General features: G+C 46.1%; 1 protein-coding gene across 1 annotated transcript in view; it reads right to left on the reverse strand.

The window, feature by feature from the left end:
• The window catches only part of robo1 (roundabout, axon guidance receptor, homolog 1 (Drosophila)), a 279,922-nt gene that overhangs the window by 244,852 nt on the left and 12,570 nt on the right, over positions 1–22,500 (reverse strand). The window contains 1 exon segment of the mRNA XM_048264324.1: positions 10,616–10,759. Coding sequence (XP_048120281.1) covers positions 10,616–10,709 — 94 coding nt within the window. The 5' untranslated portion in view covers positions 10,710–10,759.

Consider the following 22,500-nt stretch of genomic DNA (forward strand, 5'->3'; position numbering starts at 1 on the left):
GCTGTGGGGTTTTTCTTTTATGGAAATACGACGTGCGCGCGTGTCTGCTACTGCGCCATGCTGCACATGCATTACTTGTCCGTAAAACGTTTTTTTTATAGGTTATCAAATGAATTACATTTGATATATTTGTTGCACGCATGAAAAAGACAGGCCAATTGCACTTTGTACAAATCTCAGTGATCTGCATACAGTAAGCCCAAAGCCTGCTGACTAAAGAGAAGATTTGTACCAGAGTATGGTTGCTTGTCCTTGATAGAGGACAGCAGTACTGAGACAACAAATAACAGAGTTTGTTTAATTTCTCTCCTTTTTTCACTCCAACAGTAACATCAAGGTGTTAAAATACACACAGGCTCCAGTTTGTACAAAGCCTGTTTGTTGCTATGATACAACAGTTGACTAAATGGCTCTCCTGTCAAGTTAGTTCAACCAACTTCACTGCTGTGTATGCGGAGGAGGGGACAAATATACCCTTTTTCATATTCAGGACATGTTACATAAGAGTCAAACTGTACTGCTGCAAAAAATGTAGGAAGGCAGGTACAGGTTTATATTCTGAGCTTCCCTGTGCATTCTATCTTGTGCATGCCGTAGGGTATGAAACAGATACACATGCCTGGCACTCATGCATATTGTATCTATCTATGTACTCTCATCCATTTGCTGCAATGGTATTGGTCAATTAGGGAAGGACTTTTTCCATTCTGGAGCAATCACCTTGTAACTTTTCTCAACTGTTGTCGATAAAACTGCACAATGGGCTTGCTGTGTTTACATCGAAAGCAATTCCTCTGCATGCGTCCTGCTCGAACATTATGGATTTATTCCTCCCCTCCCCGAGCTGTGCTGTGGCGTCTTCATTCCTGATGCTGTCAGCCAGCTACCGCTGCATCCATTAACACAGCGCTGGGATCTCACCACGAGACGCCAGGTGAGACAGGCATGTCATTTCTACTGTTGCGCAGGGTTACATAATGCATTAGGTGTGTTCCACCAGAATTCAACGCTAGCCCTGTCAGCAATAACAAAAAGTCACTGGATAACATAATAATTGAAGTCTGAACCACATGCTTCTCCAACAATACAAATTCAAACCCCACTCAAACTCAAACCGTTCTCTCGTTAAACGTGATGTAAGTTGGTGAAACGACAGCGCAGATGTGCATGATGAAAAATGATGTGAGAAAACTCCAGGCATAATGAGCGCAAGTGTGAGAGATTAGGGCCTAGATGGAGACAAATGGGGAGTGGAGGAGGGAGGGGCGGGGGCAGGTATGGGGAGGGGAGGGGTGGGGCGCGCTGGTCTCCCTGGCAGGCCGTTAGACCCGCAGCCTCCAGCTTCCTCCAGCCCCTATGCTGCTCATTAAAGACATATACACACAATAGCACATCAATATTTCATGTAGTGTGCACATACGCGTGCACACACACACACACACACACACACACACACACTCACAGGAGCAGAGCTATGGTAGCACTCATATACGCAATAACATATTCACACATACATACACACACACAGACACACATACTCACAAGGCCATACACCCACTCATGCATATATACACCCACACCGACACCCACTGACTCATATATACACACATATGGTCTCGCATGTGTGCTTGCACACACACACACACACACACACACACACACACACACACACACACACACACACACATAAAATAGGCACCCCACCTCTGCGATAAACACACTCAGGTGATGAGTGTGAGAGCCCTCTCAGCGCCCGGCAGTCTCTCTCTCAGTTACTCTCCTGGAGGGGGGTGGGGTCACGGGTGGAGAACCAAGCATGGCTATGAATACATGAAAAATGATTACCAGACCAGCGCTACATCTTAGCATTCTGTCTGCGAGACACACCTGCTGGTAGCCCCCCTTTAGTGGCAGGCAGGCAGGCAGGCAAGAGGCAGTCACTGTCACATGTGCAGCCCCAGCATCAGCACCAGACTGCCAGTGGCCACAACCCCCACTCTCCCCAGTGCAGGACGAGCCAGAGGACACGGGGAGGGTAATTGTTGGAGGAGCGGATCGACTCGACGGGGGCCCCCGCCGCGCTTGACCCCTGTGGGCTTGTGTGGTGGTGGTGGTGGTGGTGGTGGGGAGTGGGGGGTAGAAATGGGGCTGGCACCTGAGGAGGGGGCAGGGGGGAGTGGTGCACCAGCCAGCCATCCAGCGAGGGAGGGAGGGAGAGAGGGAGAGAGGGAGCGAGTCCCCAGCCACATCGATTATTGACGGGGCGGCCGAGCCCGAGTCTGCTGGCAGGGGAGGTCAAAGAGCCCGCGAGACAAAAGGCGAAGCGCATTTAATTCAGCGCTCACCTCTCCTCCGCCCCCACGCCGTGCTCGAACCTTTTCTCATGGAAAAAAGGCAGCCGAGGTACGAAAGGGGATGAGGACAATTACGGCCTCAGACACAGCCACAGTCCAGCCAGCCGGCCGGCCGGCCAGCCATCCTCGCTGATTGACAAATGAAAGAATGGAAATAACCACCATTTTAAAAAACGATTGAGACAGAGTGACTGTGTGTGTGTGTGTGTGTGTGTGTGTGGTGGCGGGGGAGTGAAGGGGGATCATCACCAATATATTTTCTCAAAGAGGAAGAGAGTGCATAGGAAATGAAGTGGGCTATTCAGTACAGGGCCACACAATACAGCACTCATATGCATACACTTGAGGACTAAGCTTTCCAGCTTTTTTTAAAAAGACAAAGGGAGATTTTAACTTCTTTGTGCTGCTTGGAGCAGAGAGCTGTCAGTCAGGGGCCGATGTGGAAAAAATTAAGCACTAAGAGGCCTCTAATATGACACTGATTTGCAAATTAATGTGACATTATGTAAAGAGTCAATGAGGCTCATAGAGTTCTCACGAAATATTACACACAAAAGAAAAGTATATGAAGGAGGAGAATAACTCTCACATCTCACATTCCCATCTCACATCTCACATCTCACATTCACATCTCATATTCCCATCTCACATCTCACATTCCCATCTCACATTCACATCTCACATCTCACATTCCCATCTCACATTCCCATCTCACATTCACATCTCACATTCACATCTCACATTCACATTCACATCTCACATTCACATCTCATATTCCCATCTCACATTCCCATCTCACATTCCCATCTCACATCTCACATTCCCATCTCACATTCACATCTCACATTCCCATCTCACATCTCACATTCACATCTCACATCTCATCTCACATTCACATCTCACATTCTCACATTCACATCTCACATTCACATCTCACATCTCACATTCACATTCACATCTCACATTCCAAAACATAACTGTGACTGACGGAAACTGATGTCCCAACTTGGCACGTGGTGTAAGAGAAATTACTCCTATAATACTTTCCATATCTGTTTGTGTAAAAAGAAGTGCTTTTGCCCATTTGCTACAGTATCCATTTAATTATACTGAGAAGCATGTGGAGAAGAATTCTCTCTTCACTATGCACACCCCTGGTCTTTGCTTCTCAGTGCTTTTGTATGGGTCGAGAACACACATTATTTATTCATGGCAGACACACCAACACACACCTATGAAGATCACCCACTCTAGGCCCTGCTCCTTTTCACCACCGGCCCACCATTAGCTTCTATCATCTGTCTCAGCAGCAGCAGGTGTCAGTGCTCATCCGTCCAGCCACGAATATGTCAGGCCTGAGGGTCCGCACCACCAGCAGGCCATTACTCAATACCACTCAGAGCTCCGCTCAACACCAACGTGATCGCCAGCTGCCTCGGCTCTCGGCTCTCTGCTTCCAGCTCAGGACAATCCAATGGCGTTAATCGGAGGGACGCTAACTAAAAGGTAAGGCTGCGATGTCTGGACACTCGTTCGGCTGAAGAGGTGTTCCAGACACAACGAGAGGATAAAAATAGCCCCTGGTGTGTGTGTCTGGACAGAGGCAGCACTGCAGGGAAGAGGCATACACAGAGGAGCACAAACACGGAACAGGAAGAGGGGGAGAGGGAGAGGGAGAGAAGGAGGGAGAGAGAGGTGGAGAGGGAAAGAGAGAGAGAGTGAGTGAGTAAGAGCGAGAGAAATTAATTTGTGAGGTGGCAGAATTGTCCGGCCCCAGGGTGCGTGACCCAGCTGGAGGCGTGTGTGAGTGTGGCATATGTCACCTTGTATCCCGGTGGAAATCAGAGTGACCCGACAACACATCAGGCTCAACAAATCAACCGCTCTCCACAGGCTCCCAAGACGGCCACTGCCAACACAAGCCACCTCTGCCTTCAAAATACTTCTCCTTGACCGCCACTCACCACAGCCAATACACACAACCACACACTCATTCATTTTTCCCTATTGGGCTACAGGACTCCACAATATCAATGGACAATATGTAATTTGCACTGCAAATCGCTCTCTCGCAGTCTGAACATCATATTGCTTGCATATCTACTCATAATGAAAACAATTCATTACCGGTTTTGCTTTCTGTGCTGTTTTATCTGCATGAAAACAAACTTTCGGTTTAGAGAGTGTATAGTCTTTCATGATGAAGACAGACACAAAAGCAGATTTTCAAAGCGTATTTGCTTAAGTCCCCCCCACCCCACCACACCACACCACACCACACCACACCCCTCCCTGGATGTTGTCTGTGTGGGAGGTAATTGTTTGGCTCTTCTGTCAGCACTTTTAGTGAAGACTTTACAGAGATTCAGCTGTTTCAGGTCTAGCACTTCCATTCCCTGGTTATGGGTGGTGTACGTCTCAGGCACAACACGTTTCTCACTCACCAGATGAGCTTGCTAATGAGTTCACACTAGAGGCTCATTAACATAAAAAGTGGCGCTATCTAAGAAGCATCACGCTATCTAAGAAACATCACGTAAAATCACTGAAGCTGCAACATCAAATGCAAACGTACAGAAAGAACACACACACACACACACACACACACACACACACAAAACACACACACACAAACACACACACGCACACACACACACACACACACACACACACACACACACACACACACACACACACACACCACTTTCTGTTCTGAAGGAAGGAAAAGTTCTGTGGTCAGTTTGTTTAAAGCCAGTCAGCTCAGCTTGAGCATCCATACAGAACGTACAGTGCTGGACATTCACGGTCCAACCCTTCTCCTCTCCCGGCCCTGTGGCCTCCCTCCCTTCCTCTTCCTGCTGTGGGTATCTATCTCTCATCATTAAGTTACTGGCCACGGGGGGCTGTGGGGGTCGTGATGAAGAACCAGTGTCCCAGCTCGCCGCGTAATTAAATGTCTGCCGGATGGGGCCACGCACGCCGGGGAAGGTGATGAGTGCTTGGCTCCCGGCTCCGGGACAGAGACGTATGGCACGCCGCTCAAAACAATGAGGTTATCGGCAGATGGAGAGGCTTTCTTAAGTAAAACCAGAGATGGAGGGAGAGATTAGCCTGCGGCGGGTATACGCTCACAGAATACACAGCGCTAGATCCTCTGATCCACCTGCTGTATAGAGAACTGGAAAGACAAGAGAACGTTTCGACAGAGAGGAGGAACGAAGCAACCTGTTATCAGATGTTTGGGGTACTACAACATGGTGCACTGCTACGTTTGCAGCAATATGCATTTGTATTCTGGCTGGAGTCAAACACAAAGCACTTTGATCAGACCAGACTACTGGTTGATTGTTTGCGTGTCCCTTCTCTTCGCGTTACACAATTTGCAAAGCGGTCGCGCTCGTCTGCTTGAGACATTCCATTTAAAAATTTCCGCAAAAATCCGCAGTGTTTGTTCCCAAAAGGCAGCAGACGGTATAATCCTGGAAACAGGTTTGTTTGTGACAGCCGAAACAAACACTGCAGCTGAGTTAGCAGCCCCCCCCCAGGACCGCCTCAATTCCACCACCACATTAGAGAGCAACCCTCACCCCAAACACAATCAGCTCACTGACACAATAGCCTGGTCATTTCATCAATGTCCAAATGGATTACACCAAACAAGGCCAACAGCACACAGGGCACACAGTGTGGCTGTAGCAGGCATAGCTACCACTGTACCTCATACAAATAATAAAGTATGCAGTCAGGTCACAAATACGTATCACAAAAACAAGATAAATAAAAAGGATTAAACAATGAGGAAATATGGTGAACATATGCTGTTACCATAATCCCGTATGGATGCATAACACCTGAACTGCAGTCCACATCATCTGTTTCATCTTGTTTTAACATGACAAATCCTATCTACAAAGCAGCTGATTGTATCATTAGTCATGATACCTATCGTGATTAAACTGAAGCATTTCATCACTGTCCTTTTAGAGTAATAAACATTATAATCATTTCTTGTTATGCTTAACATGATTTAATCAGAAGCTTGAGCACCTGAATATCTTAAGCACCTCCTCAGACATATCAAATTAACAAAGTAATTGTTATCACGCCTTGTTTAAGATGGATTAGAGTCTACCATCACTGGAGAGAGAGTGTTAGCCAACATTCGAAAAGCTCCACTTCCACCCAACAGTCACAATTGTCAACTATAGCCTTTATACCCATAAACTGGGTAAATGCATTTTAAATTCTATCAGCAAAAGTGGAATTGCTCTTGACATTCATGTCTAAATTATCTCAAGAGAGCATTTTATTTCTAATGCATTTCCCTGCAACCAAAGGGCTGCTTCCTCTCTACTTTGATAATGGGCTTGCCTTTCGCAAGGGTATAAAACAGAAAAATGTGGTGGCGAAATGAGCATTTTTCAACCAAACACAATTACAAGGCAATTTGTAAGAGTGCTGTGTGGAGCAATCAAGCATCGGTCTTGTTGAGAGTTGGACAGAGATGAGAAAAAGAAGCATTTGTGTTTGATGTGTTTGTCTGATGTGATTTCTTTCCACTCTCCAGGGCCATCTCATCCCATTTCTGAAAATAAAAATGGCTCCCCCGTTTCCATCTGTGCCATAGAAGGTTGGATTACCAGTTAGATGCTCCATTGCTTGGATGGATGGGGCCTGCCAAACAGACATGGCGCCATGGATGAGGGTGGAGCAGACAGGGATATTTGTCCTGTCCTGTCCTGTCGCCTTCCGCAAATTTTGAGGTGGCGCGAACATGACTGAGACCAATGGCTGCCTGAGACACATCATGTCCCTCAGTTAAGCTGGCCTTTTCTGTGTCCATATAAAACAATAACATGGGAACACAGATATCCCATCAGCAACATTTTGACATGGAGCCAGGTATGCTGGATTAGGATGGTAAATAAAAGCTACTCCCACAGTGGAGAGGTCAAGCTGCTCTAAGCTGCAATAAAACCTAAAGAGGGCAATGACTGAATACATGAAAGGCTGAATGTCTTAAATGACTGAATGTGTGTGTGTGTGTGTGTGTGTGTGTGTGTGTGTGTGTGTGTGTGTGTGTGTGTGTATGTGTGTGTGTGTATGTGTATGTGTGTATGTGCATGTGTATGTGTGTGTGTGTGTGTGTGTGTGTGTGTGTGTGTGTGCGTGTGCGTGTGTGGCACATGGTGTTAATAAGGTGCACATCAGCATGTTCTCACACCACGTGTGGGATCCATTCTCCTTCAGGTTCCATATGCCTAGCGATAAAACCCACCACCACGCTGCTACTGCCACCGTCTTGCACAATTGGCTCAGTAATTTTCCAAAGGTCAGCAGGGCCTCACTGTAATTCAATATTCTCATAGTGGTGTATTAAGTGCATATTTAAATCAGCCAAGGTGGGACACCGCGAGAATAGCGAGGTCTGTGGAACAAGAGAACAGCGGAGCTGTGGTGAAGTGTTAGCTATTCATGAGGGCGAGTACAGAGATCCACTGTGTCAGCATGGCCCAGCATCGTCGACGGGGAGAAATGGATGATGCCAAGTGAGAACTGCCACGTAGAATTGAATTTTAAAAGCACTCGCGCAAAGACCATGCGATGGGATGGGATGTGATGAGGATGGTCAAATCTGATGGATGGTGAACTTGTTATTTTTGGAACTATCATGCTGTACTGAATTAGTTTGGGGCTGTGCCATGAAATAAATATCTGCAACAAAAGTTGACTTTAATATCCTTCCAGGTTTGTAGATTTACTGTTTCAGACTATATATTGTCTAAAATCTGGATATCATTTTGATTTATTACCCACACATCCTTGATGTGTTATTAACAACTGACAGTCAGTTTCATTTGATTTAGGAGACCTTATATTTGCAGCTATTTCAAATAAATCCAGGCATGTATTGTACCTAGCGAGCAGAAAGCACAGTAGACGCAGACACAATTAAGAGATTAGATTATTCAGGCAAAAATCAATAAATCACATATTCACACACATATATAAAGAGATAATTAGTTTACACAAAATAAACACAAATTTAGATTAATTTACCTGTACTGCGAAATCCACACATTAACTACCATTTACACAGTAAATTCACCTCTTTCCCTCCTGTACTATTTGTGAGAAAGACTATGTGTGTTAAAGTCATTCCTACGACTAAATCAGTTCAATACCACTCGGCACTAATATATTCTAGTAAACTGGTGAAATAGTGAAAAGTGGGTGGCTGCTCTGTTCAAAATTGAGAGAGATGGAGGCTTCATGATAGGTTAGCCTATGTGTAACCTCAATCTCCATCCAATAATCATGTCCATTTCCCACAATAGAACCGCCACTCGCTCCAATGAATAACTTTCAAATGTCAGCAACTGAGCTCTAGAATAGCCAATAAACAGCACTGTGAGTGCTTCAGAAGAATTCATAGTGACGAGTGCAAAAAGCCTCAACTGTGCTACGGACTAGCAAATGCATGTTAATGGCACAAGCACAATAGATATGTATCTGTGGCAAAAATAAGAGCCTACATAAATCTGCTAACAGCAATCAGAGCAGCCCACCCTTCTGACACTCAGAGTTTACTATCTACCCATACTGACAGATTGTATCATCTGACGTGTAATGTAAAAAACTACAAAAAAAACTAAAAAAATGTCTTGCACTGAAAAAAGGATAAAAAGACAGCCATCTGTTCACTCCATTTTGAAGTTATGGTACAACGCCATAACAGACGGTCTGTGTCACTTAGGATGAAAGTTTGAAAAAAATTTCTGTAAGACTACCGTTGACATTTGCAGGGAACACCCTCTGTTCTGTGTTGGTCCTCGCCAACTCCATTTTAAACGTTAATGCAGCAAAGAACTGTAAGACGGGCATCCATCAAGGTGAATGAAGGCATCTTTCATGGCATCATGGTGTTCATGGTTTGACGCCACAAACAGAAACACTTTCATTTATGCAACAAGCACGCCCCCAGCCAGTTTGTTTGTGTGTGTGAGTGTGAGGGTGCATATGTATGTCTTTGCCTGCTTCGAGAGTGTGTTTGAGTTTCTGTTGTTTTGCTGTGAACCCCACAAAATCGCGGAGAAGGCTGGTCCGGGTTGCACGGCAACAGAGGAGGACGGTGCGGTAAATTGGACCTGAGACCCACGCAGAGGATCAAACCTCATTCATTATCACCGCTACACCGAGCTACGGCTACTATCAGGGGCCCGCACAAGGGACCACACCGCTTTCTGCGCCCGTCTGTGAGACGAAATTGCACCCGACTCTACCTGCACGGAACAACCATAGAACAATACAACAAGGGAGAGAGAGAGAGAGAGACAGAGAGAGAGAGAGAGAGAGAGAGAGAGAGAGAATGGAGGCGGGGGTGGAGGCGGAGGTGGAGGCAAGGTAGCCTAGGCAGTGGAGCCCAAGCTGACAAGTAAATTGCTTCCTGGATGGTGGAGAAAGGGAGAGTCAAGGTAAATGAAAATAGAGCGAAATGCGAGGGGAAAGGAGGCGAATGAGAGGGTGATTGCGACAGAGAGAGAGAGAGATGAAGAGGGGGAGGACGCGGAGGAGGCCGAGAGGAATGGCGATGTAGAGGAGAGGGTGGAGAAAACTGGGACGAGAGCGTCATTTTAAGATCCATCACAGTGTCACAGGGTTAGAATTTGGTGCAAGATAGGGGCCAGGAGAGTGAGTGAGGAGAGGATGCAAGTAGAAGGTGAACTCAGAGATGTGAATTACAGGCTGGAGAATCAAACTGGCAGACAGCACGGAATGGAAATCCAGCAGACTCTTTGGGGACGATGTCTTCTTGCACTGATGCATGACCCTTGAACATTGCGTGTATATTGTGTAGAGTGGCAGCGTCAGCCTGATTATACTGTGAAGCAATACTATCCCTACTACCCCTACATACTAATACTATGATTTTGTCCTTGCTGAGTAACTCTATGATTAATGTTCTTTTGTTGTTTTTTTTTTCATCAATCTCTTTCTTTTAAAGTAAAGGGAACCCAGTGTCAGCAATGCAGACAGACAGCAAATCAACTTGGAACAGTTTTCTGAAGACTTGGCTGAATGGTCTCAAGACAAACCTGGATCACAAGGTCATTTGCAACAGCAACTTCCACAATAGGGAATATTCAGGTATTACATGACATGAAATCATGATACATCATCAAATTAGGCCAGTCTTGTGGCCATTCCAGCCAGAGTTCACTTGAAACAGGAAATGCATAACAGTCCAAATTCACTCTTACCTGGAACAGGAGGCGGTTCCAAGGGCTCCGATTGGGAGAGCTGAAGTAAGGTGACTATTATGAAGGACGTGGCACCTGACCATACGAGATGCATGATGCTTACTGTCCTGGCATCCCTCGTGATTGGTCCTTTTAGGAGTCAGTCTAAGAGAAGGAGGGAGAGAGGAAGAGAGGAAGAGAGAGAGAGAGAGAGAAAGGCATGTGAAAGAGAGAAAGTCAGAAAGACAGAGGATGAGAAAAAGAGAGAGATCAATTAATCATGCTGAATTCAACAAATGAATGCTCTGACAAAGCAGCATGAATGTGTTTTCCTATCCTATTTTGTAAAGTTCCCTCACTTCCAAAGACTTTCATGAGCCCTGAGTTATGGTGTTTTGTATTTAGGCAATTATAGAATTATCTGCAGCATGACAAAATATCATTCACAGGAGATTTAGCAGCCATATCTCAACCCTAGATATGGCAATACCTATAACACTTCCAAAGGGGGACTAAACATGCGCATAATAAAATCATAAACACTTCACAATTTAACGGTGGCTTTTTATGCCTGGTGCCACCGCAGAAGTAAACATCTCATATAAAACTTGAGTCTGCGCCGGCTTATAGAGCGTTAGTCAAAGCTTTAGTCGAAAAGAAAAAGGAAAAGTACACAGGAGGATCATAACAACACTGATATTATGCATCAGGGACAGATGGAAGGTCAGTGTGGAAGAATAGGCCATGGATGGTGGACAATGGATAACTCCTACTGGTAGGAACAGACCACCGGAGATGAAAGGCAGTGGGGTCAGCCTTAAGCAAACCAAGCCACCCTCTGAGTGGGCTGACCTCACTGTGTGTGTGTGTGTGTGTGTGTGTGTGTGTGTGTGTGTGTGTGTGTGTGTGTGTGTGTGTGTGTGTGTGTGTGTGTGTGTGTGTTTTGTGTGTGTGCGCGCACGTGTGTCTGCACGCGTGTGTCTGCGCGTGTGTGTCTGTACGGGATTGTGTCATGTTCGACACTAGGGCATCTATGACATCACTCTACCATTGCAGTGATTTCCAAATACACTCAAGAACAACTAATTCACTAATTGAGGCCGACAGACGAATTTGAGAATAATATTGATTTATCTACAGCTTGCGCTATAAAGAGTCTGGGCTATGTGTTGTCCTGTCCCCACCTATCTATGTCCATTGTCCAACAAGATGTCACAGCTGCTGAAAAGCTTGATGGAGAAACAGTATATCGCCATTATTACAAAATCATTGGAACAGAGGGGACATGCCAAAGAAATGGAATAGAATTCTGTATTATTTCAAGCGAGGCATTTTTCATCTTGATCAATGTTTGAAAGAGTGATATTTTAGACAGATATTTTAGCTGTGTTCCTTTTTTAAACAAAATTCACAAAAAAATATATGTCACAGCTTCAGGAGACTGAAAGAAAGTGTTATAAAACAGCATCTTGGAGTGACTACTGCAGCACACACACACACAGACACACAGACACAGACACACAGACACACACACACACACACACACACACCTCTTTTTTGCTGCATGATTGAAACATGTTTACTGGGGTGCAAGCGAGGGAGCTGTGGCTTGCAAACTGCCTCTAAAGTGCTTCTTCTCCTCCAGCCTTATCGGCCGGCACACAGCAAAACACTTCCCTCGCTTCACGCGTTTCCGGGCCCAGAGGCCTCTACACCAAAAGCACCACCACCTCCACCTCCACCAACACCACCACCACCACCACCACCGTCGCATCCTCTGCCTATCTGATCTGAGTCCTGGGCTGCTCCCTCCCTCCCTCCCTCCCTCGCCACTTCTCTGTGTTATCACTCGCTCTCATTTCCTCATTGTCAGCACGGCCCAATAGAATTATGTATTGTGCTACAGCACAATTGTGCAATTTGTATGCAATGATGACTGATGCAGCCCTCACTGAAGGGACTGTGGAAGTGGAGTGGGGGGCAGGGAGGTTGGGGGGAGAGGATGGAGGGATGGAGGAGAGGGCATATCTGCTCTCTCACTGCTCCGTGATCAGGAGAGAGGCGCTCGGCGTCACAGCCCTGTTCCCATCCCAGGTGAGAGAGAGAGAGAGAGAGAGAGAGAGAGGAGTGGAGGGAGGAGATTGAATTTTGTCCCTGATAATTGGGACCGATAAGAGAGTCATCCCCCCTCTCTCAACAGCAATCTGATAAATACCCAATTAGCAGGGAGGTGCTGTGTGTGTGTATGCATGCATGTGTGCATGCATGTGTGTGTGTGTGGGTGTGTGGTGTGTGTGTACAGGGGTAGGATAAGAGGTCGTGCAGGTGCTGGTGGAGGTTGTGGCAGTGGCTGTCGACACAGACAGAGGAATGGCCTCCTCCTCAACCCACCCCACCCACCCCACCCCCTCAGCCAGACAAGGAGGGAGGAGGAGAGGCCCGTTCCCTGTTTCCACCATAGCCATTATCCTTCCATTGCTTTTGATTAATGAAAGGCCTGAATTGAGATAATGGAAGATTTATTTGTAACGCAGCCGCCACACGCTCACCCGCGCAAACATAAAGCCAATCAATGCAGCCACTGAAGGGAGCACAATAAGAAATGGAGACATTCCCCACAGCCTCAATGAGATCAATGCAAATGTGGTGACCTTTCTCAGACGTATTTGTTATTTGACGGCCATTTCTGGAAGCAGCCCTTTTTTGCATAAGTAATATTGCCACACTAGTCTGACTGATTGGCATACAAGGAAGATTTGCTTTTTTATCTGGTCCCATTTGTGTCTTCCTGTCTGGCTCTCTCTCATTGGTCTAAAGCGCTGGTTCTCAACCAGTGTGCCATGAGGTACACTGAGGTGCCGTGAGGCAAAGTAGGGCGTGTCGTGGAATTTTGAGGAACTCAATGCGTTCTTATACAGGTTCATGAAATAGGCTATAGGGCTATTTTTTTCAAATGTATCAATGACACAGCCTCGTAATTAAAAGGCTCATGTCAGCATATGTCATATATCGTTATGACCTTAACTCATGAACACTCAAGAAAAATTTGAGCATAAGAATGAACACCCATGTTATAGCCTATAATAGTGTCTGTAGCATAATGACAGAATCTGATCAGACTTTTTTTCTTTTTACTAAGATCATGAAGCCCTTGGCCTAAATCTCTAAATGCAGTGTTAAAGTTGGGAACTAGGCGATAAGGAGCGGCCCAAAGCCTTGGAGAGAGCAGTGAACTTGATATTACCTCCAACAACAAGCCTATCTCCAGCTCCCTCCATTCCCCTTCCTAATCCGCTGCCTTTATCCTCCACCTCACCGGCTCTGGAGCCACCCAGGAGAAAAGGCAAGGTAGACAAAGGAGAAAGCAGAGAGAGAGGGAGAGAGAGAGAGAGAGAGAGAGAGAGAGAGAGAGAGTGCAGGGAGATAGAGAGAGGGGTTGATTTGTGATTCTGAGAAGGGATTACAAAAAGCTCCTGTTTAGAATCACCTGCAGTAATAACTTTGGGATGGGAGAAAAGAGTAGTGCTCGATGCTTTCATGATCCAAATGCAGAAGAAAATCCTCTCTTCTCCTTTGTCCTCTCTTCCTATAGAGGCTTGGCCATTTCTCCGGTGTGGTAGGAGACCCAATTAGAGCCACCGAAGGCTGGCTTTGAAGGGCAGCATGATCGCTGGAGGACAATGAAAATGACTTCTTTTACATATGAAACACAGCTGAAAGCCATATCTCTTTCTCTGTCTCTCTCTATCTCTCTCTCTATCTCTCTGTCTCCTCTTCTTCTCTCTAATCTTCTGTTTTTTTCTTCTAAGCACTCTTCTACTTCCTCAAATGAGTGCCCAGTCAAAGCCATCATAACGACAACCATGGGGACGTGCAGCAGTTAAAAGCACGCAGGCCGACAGTGGAGCATACAGTAGAGTGTGTGCAAATCAATTTCCATGGCCTGCAGTATATGAGTAGAGCATTAGTGTAATCCCTTATCAGCATACCAAGCATCAGCATGTCAGGATGCTTAGGTCCAACTCTGGAGGGAGAGAGGGGAAGAGAGAGAGGGAGAGAGAGAGAGAGAGGGTGGGAGAGACAGAGAAAGAGAGATGAAAGAAAGAAAAAGAGAGACAGAGAGAGGGAGGAAGAGAGGAGGGAGAGGGTGGGAGAGATCGAGTGAAAGAGAGATGAAAGAGAGAGAGAGAGAGGGAGAGAGAGAGAGGGAGGAAGAGAGAAAGAGATTCGTTAAGGAGAAGGGCAGTGCAGTACAGTGCTACGGCCCCCTCTGCTTGATGAATCATCAGCTCCAGTTCAGTGGTGTGGTAAATTTGCCCCTCACGCTGCATAGCCATTAAATAAACAATACTGAGTGCGGGGCAAAAGGGGCAATGAGGATCGGAGAGCAGAGGGCAGAGACAGGTGGACATGGGGAGTTGAGACGAGCGTGAGCAGGAGACATCCTCTGAGAAAAAGAGAGAGAAAGAGAGGGAGAGAGAGAGGGAGGGAGCTCAATACTGACTGAGCCCTCTGTGTGTGTGATGGATGTGCCCCTATGTGTTTCAAACATGCTGAATAGATAGCATGTCCTCAGTGATAAAGAGAGAGAGAGAGAGAGAGAGCAAGAAAGAAAGGAAGGAAAGGAAGAAATAAAGAAAGAAATGAAGGAAGAAAGAAAGAAAGAAAGAAAGAAAGAAAGAAAGAAAGAAAGAAATCAGTGTGGGTATGAAACACGTGCATATACAGGAGTACATCACCCGCCTCATTTCATTACAATAAAAGGATTAACCTGCTGTGCTTCAGGAAGAATGATGGAGAGTGAATAGAGTGTGTGTGTGTGTGTGTGTGTGTGTGTGTGTGTGTGTGTGTGTGTGTGTCTGTGTCTCTGTGTGAGTGTGTTAGTGTGAGAGAGAGGTAGTGGATACACTCTGGTTGAACTGTCCTTCCCTGTTAAAGTGGAGCGTCTGCCATCTCCCCACTAATCATCCAGCAGCAGTCACCTGTGCCTGGGGCCTGGGGCCTGGGGGTTGGGTCTGCCCTGCGGGGGCCTAAACGCCGAGTCATTACACCCCGCCGGGACAGATCTGGCACCTGCCACCTCCTCTCAGCCAAGCCCCTGTCCCTTTGTGAAAATGGCAGGGGTGCTCAGAGCTCCAAGGGCCCTGTGCTTGAAGTAAACAGCAGCAGTCCTCAGTGTTGCGCTGTGTGTGTGTGTGTGTGTGTGTGTGTGTGTGTGTGTGTGTGTGTGTGTGTGTGTGTGTGTCTGTGTTTGTGTGTATATGTTAAATATGAATAATGTGCTCTGTACACAATCATCTGGCTTTTAATTTTCACTCCTGCCCTTGCACAGCATAGCACACATTATGCTAAAGAGGAGTAATTAGAGAATATTTCGCTCCCATACTAATTGACAACAAACCCACGGGACGGGAGATGTTGGTGCTGGCGCTAAACTGCCATTTTTAAGTCTCAGGTGTAACGAGCTCGTAGCTCCAGCTCCTCTCGTTAACGAAAGCTGAGATGTGGATATTAATCAAAATTAAAACAAATTAAAAGTGTGATGGGGTTGGGGTGGGGAGAGTAGGCCCATCGCCGCGATCTATCGAGATGGGCGCGGTCACCCCAAGAGATCTGACTCCATTATAAATCATCGTGCCGACGCCATCGGCGAAAAATTAAAAGCTGATTATTTTGTGTTGGGGGCACAGGGAAGTGCTTGGCCTCCATAGTTATCGGTGATGGATTAGGGGGGTCGGTGAGTGAGTGCGCGTTTGGTGGACCTGTCACCAGCTGAATGCCAGGAGTGGAAATTTGAAAAACACACAACGCTGACCTAAGTACCTGGCCAATCAAGACAGCCCTCTGAAAATTCATTTTGCTAAAAGGCTTGCCTTGCTGAAGAGAGAGAGTGAGTGAGAAAGGATGAGTGAGTGAACAAGGGATATGGAAAGAAACAGAGAGAGAGAGACAGAGAGAGAGAAAAGAATTGCACAGCAATCAAGACGAATCAGTGGAGGACTGACGTCAGCTTAAAAACTTCCCAAACGAGGACATGTCACTCCCTGCTCAAACACTGAAACTTGTTTCGTAAACCAGGTTGGCTCTTTTTAACCGTATTGACCACAGTCGAGCATGAGTCATGTGTGAAGGGGTGTCCACTGGACCTAATGGAGGTCAGTCCCATGAGAAATATCAGACACATATCCAGTTACTACTTCGTTCCAAAGAAAGCCACGAACACTGCCATGGGGCTTTCCCTTTTTAGGACACAGGTGGCGGGGCCCGGGGAAGCGAGATAGGGTGGGGAACAAAAGTGTCGCATTACCACTCCATTCTGTCATGTCCGCTCCGCTCTCCGAGAGCCGCCATCATTCGGAACAGGAGCAGTGCAATTTGTCCGCTTTGATTGGATCGAGAGCAGGGACCCACGAGAACAAAAAAAAAAAAAAACAGGGAGGGGAGGGGGGCGCTCGCTTCCCTTTGTGTTCTTTTTTCCTCGTGTCTCCCGTATGTCAGAAGTCCGCCGCGCAAGAAAACAATGGAGCCGCCTCTGCCACGGCCGCCACCGCCACCGCTGCAATCGTTATCTCGTGCCAAGATCATCTCCATTATCGTCCCCCGGCCATCGCGCCTCTAATTATGAAAGTTGCTTTGTAAGCACGGCCGATTACGCAATGTTAATTAGTCATGGCCGACGTTGGAGGACACGTGTCAAAATGCCACTCGCCATTGTGCACTGCGACAAAAGAGAGGCACCTGACGCCTGGCCTCGGCCTCTTGGCTGCCCGCCTGTCGCCCGCCGCTGCCGCCGCTGCTGAGGGAGAATGGCATCGGTCCCGGGCGGCCATCATTGAGATGAGCTCGCCCCGGCATTAAAAAAAACCTCTGGCCATTAATAACCCCGCTAATCCTTTTAAATACATCATACTTAACCGTATCATCTGACATTAACCCATAGGCCCGTATGTAAGGGTTCAAATGGATGAGCCGACATCCCATAAACCCACGGCCCTCATTAGTCAGACTTATGACTGGGCACCATCAATTGTTGTTAGCCAGGGCTAAACGTTGAGGATTTGTCATGTGGGAAGCAGTCCTGCTGGGCTCAGGAAGTGGCCCACCACGTGCCCCGGTACTGTGAATGTTTTCGCAGTCACCCCACACTGGCCAGATTTGCCATTATCTCCATGCCAGCGTCCTCATCTCATCCCCATTCTTGTCAATGTCACAGGTTTACTGAAGAGATCCTTTTGCTGTCTTAGTCTCAGGACAAAGGGGCAGTGTTCGCTCCGTGGCAACCTTCTCCTATCACTTTCCTTATTCATTCTCATCTCCTTCACTCTGTGGCTCTCTGTTCTCCTCTAAGTGACCTACTCACAGGCAATCATCTCTAATTAGTCACATCATTACAGTCAGCACAAACGAATGCTACGATGGCACTTTAGATGGAGAACGCCGACAGGCAAGTGTCACTGCACTGTGTTTGTGTTTGTGTGTGTTTGTGTGCATGTATAAACTTTTGAGTGTGTGTGTCTGTGTCAGACAGTAGCGGAGTACATTTACTTGAGTACAGTACTTGAGTACAAAAATCTGTACTTTACTCGAGTATCATTTTTGGGGAGTACTCATGACTTTACTCAAGTACATTTGAGAGGCAAATATTGTACTCTTTACTCCACTACATTTCTATCCATAACCGTGAGTACCCGTTACTTCTTCTTCTAAAAAAAGAAAAATCTCGGAAACCCTCAATTTGTTGTTTCCCTCTCAAACGTGATTGCATTGTGCAGGCACCACTGATTGGGACAGCCTATCAGCAATCACCTTCAGCTTTCCGCCAAAGTCAACTCCATGGTCAGATTTAGATAAGAGACGAAACCATGGACGAAACCATGGATGAAGACGCAGCAGGTCCAGCCCTGGAATGTGCCAACCTGTGGCCCCACCTCGCCAGACTATTTCAATTTTCTGAACAAGTTAATGATAGTTTTCACTTCAAGTGTTTCAATTACAAAATAGTATTTTGTATTTGATATACGTATTTTATAATATACTATAAATACTGCCCATCCCTGGCAACATGGTAAAAAGATGAAAATGACTTGATTTTACTTTGAATTCCTTTTATATTCTCCAAGGTATTAACATTAACATTTTTCATAACTCCATGTAGGACGTTTCTGTACATGAATGTAAGCACTGTGGCAGTAGTTTCTAAAAATATTTAGAAAATGTAGGCTACTCTTGTACTCTTGATACTCAAGTACTTTTAAAAACAAGTACTTCAGTACTTTTACTTAAGTAGACATCTGACTGTTGTACTTTTACTTGTACTTGAGTAAAATTTAGCAAAGGGTATCTGTACTTTTACTTAAGTAATGAAGCTGTGTACTCTGTCCGTCCCTGGTGTGTGTGTGTGTGTGTGTGTGTGTGTGTGTGTGAGTGTGTGTGTGTTTCTGTGTGTCTGTGTTGGTATGTACATGTATCTGTGAGTAAGAGAGACATTGAATTGTCAGGATTCAGGGAAGTAAGGTATACGTCTGTTTCCGTGTATTCGTGTGTGTGTGTGTGTGTGTGTGTGTGTGTGTGTGTGTGTGTGTGTGTGTGTGTGTGTGTGTGTGTGTGTATGTGTGTGTGTGTGCCCCGTGCTCATTAGTCACCACAGACAACAGCGTAACTGATGTGCACTCACTGCTGAGTACTGGATAGGGGATGAAATAAGAGTTTCCAGGCCGAGTGTCGGAGTGGGTATTAATCATGACACAGCATTACAGACTGCAGGCCCACTCTTGCAAATTAATTCCCGGGGAAATAATAACTTTTGGCCAGTATTTTAGGCCGGGCCGTTGGGATCTGTCTGGCTCACGGAGAGATGCCCCGGAGAGCCCGCGAGCGGAATGAGGTTTCAAAACCCGGAGGGCAATGGAAGCTGACATCGGAAATATTCGGCTTAACGGCGCGTTTCCGTTCCACTTGGCGGAGGGCGCCGCCGCAGCCACCTCTGTCAGCGATGAGTCTGCCAACGTCTGCACAGCTCCGTGGGTACAGCGTGTGATGTGCTGGCCATGGACGGCATGCGTTTATTATGTGGACACTGCGCCAATGTTCTCAACGTCTTATGTCCAATACAAACCGAATATCTATGCCAACTTTAAGCTGACTGACATAAAATTCTACTTCTTTTTGAGGCTCTCATGAACAGCGTCAACATGAATTAGATGTCCAAGGTGCTAATTCCCCATACAGAGAAGGAGAGAGGTAGCGGCACCATTTGGCTCCCTCACCACAGGTAATGGTTCTATCCCACCACTCCATCTCTCTCGTTTTACTGAATTTCACATTTCATCCTGGTCCTCTGCTATCTTATTTTCACTCACACTCTCCCAAATTTATTCATTATTCATAATTTGCTCAACAAATCATATTAGCCATCTCGCTTTATGGCATATTGAACAGCTCACCGTCTGGCTTCTTATTCTGTTTACTTCCACCGAACATGATATTCATAATACCAACCACATCAAACACACACACACACACACACACACACACACACACACACACACACACACACACACGTGTTAAACTATTGACTGTGGCTTAAACATCACTAAGGCCACCATGACTCCACAGCAGACATATTGACTGAGCTTTAAGCCTTTTCTGGGTGACTTTGTACCAGCGCATGGTGCTTACTTGTGCTAAATAAAATGTGTGGTTAAGTAGTATTGATTTTTTTTAACCTCGGACGAATTCTGTTGTTCACCCTCAAAACAGGAAATGTTAAACCGTTAAGGAAGATTAAGATGGTGATGGTGATCCAAGCAGCACATGACACAAGGGAAAAAATGCCAAGGTCTGTGCATCAACCAATTAAAAAATGTTACTACTGTATACGCTAGTTCTACAATCCTTCACATTATTAAAAGACAGAAATCATTCCCTGCAATTCATCAGTAACTGAACAGTAGATCAACATTCTTGTAAAAACTCAGATATAGGATACATCTTAAGAGCCAGTCGTGTTCCAGTGAATGCTTGGAACACCAGCAGAACCGACTGGGGAATCCGTTGTCACACAACCGGAGAGGTTGCTGAGCAGAGGTTGACAGACATGATCACCGTTCCGACAGGCTAGATCATCACTCCACCGGGATTCCACCACATGATTCAGCTTGAATTCAGCAGGGGGTATGGTGCGACTAAAACCAACTCGGCACTGCCAATTAAGTCTAACGCACACATGTGGTGGTGCAATTAACCAGACCTTCTGATTTACGCTACAGTGAAATGTATTCAAACCAAGCAGATTACAAAAATGGAGTGTTCTAACTAATTAACCGGTATCTCACACGAGTTTAATGAGGTTTAATGCATTATAATGAAACCAAATCCTAGAGATTACACTGATCATGGGCTTTGCTTAATTAGAAAGGTAGGAATGGTGTACGCACACTGTGATTTGCCAGCGGTGAAATAAAGTCAATCTCATCGCGTGTTCAACACATAAAAGTATCTGGAAAATATTAGTGAAAATGTGCATTTGTGTGTCTTTGTGTCTGTCTATGTGAGAGAGAGTGAGTGAGTGAGTGTGTGTGTGTGTGTGTGTGTGTGTGTGTGTGTGTGTGTGAGAGAGAGAAAGAAAGAAAAAGAGAGAGTGTGTGTGTGACTAAGTATATGAACGACACACGCAGACACTTTGTCTCTCCTTTGTAGTTAGCTAGCCGCTTGTCCAACCAGAGAGTCTAATGGATAGAACTGTCAGACATTTTCCCTCGACATAATTATTTCCGATACATTACAGACCAGCGACATTCGCAGATTTACAACACCATGTTTATCAGGACCAATGCAGGCGAGTCGTGCTGAGCTGCAAACAAACACACACACACATACACACACACACACACATAGCTGAATATTCATCCCAGAGAGAAACAGAGTGGAGAGGACTTTGGCTCTTGACAGCATTAACTTTCCACTCAGGCGTCGCATTAGCATAGCGGAGCTTATTACAGTAGCAGCGTATCACGCCAAGACTGTAATTAATTCAGTGCGTTTCTAAAGGAGAATGCGCTGGCCCCTTCATTTCTCGTCGAGATTCTGGATAAATTAGAGAGCTCTGTCCGCATCCTGCTGAGACAAAAGCCCCAGAAACTCTGAAGAGCCTCTTCTCCTCTCCGACGAAGAGGAGTGTAACAAACGGAAGGACAGAGCTGGACTTCTTACAGATGCAAAGCATGCATGGCCTGTACAAACATACGGAAATGCTCACTCTGGCAGACACACACACACACACACACACACACACAAACACACACACAAACACACACACACACAGACACAGACACACACACACACACACACACACACACACACACACACACACACACACACATTCAAAGAGGCAAAGGGGCAGAGGTCTGGTCCAACCACTCACAGTAAAGGGGCAGTAAAGGTATGTGTGATTAACTCTAATAAGAAAGGGAAGGAAGGCTCAGACTTTAACGTTGCAATCACAGAGCCTCGGAGCAGAGCAGTGAGGGAGCAGCAGGGATGTTCCTCTTAAACGGAGATTGCTCATGTACCTCCCGGAGTGCCATGAAAATCATTACATTTAAATGTGTAACCATTGTTCCAGTGCCAGTGGCAAAGATCATGCGTAGTGGAGAACTCCGCAGAGAGTGGAGGAGGGAGAGAGGAGAGGAGAGGAGAACCTACACGTTAAAGGTTCTGTATTAGAAAAGGGCAGATGTGAATGGATTAAGCATGTGAATCAAACAAACAAATTGTCAGTTGGCCTACAGTAGTCAGGCCAGAGATTATATCCACACTCCTAGAAAGAGAGAGAGAGGCAGACAAACAGAGAGAGAGAGAGAGAGAGAGAGAGAGAGAGAGAGAGTCTGTCTCACACACTCCCAATT

The sequence above is a fragment of the Alosa alosa genome, chromosome 15 (genome assembly GCF_017589495.1).
Source record: "Alosa alosa isolate M-15738 ecotype Scorff River chromosome 15, AALO_Geno_1.1, whole genome shotgun sequence".
Taxonomy (NCBI): domain Eukaryota; kingdom Metazoa; phylum Chordata; class Actinopteri; order Clupeiformes; family Clupeidae; genus Alosa; species Alosa alosa.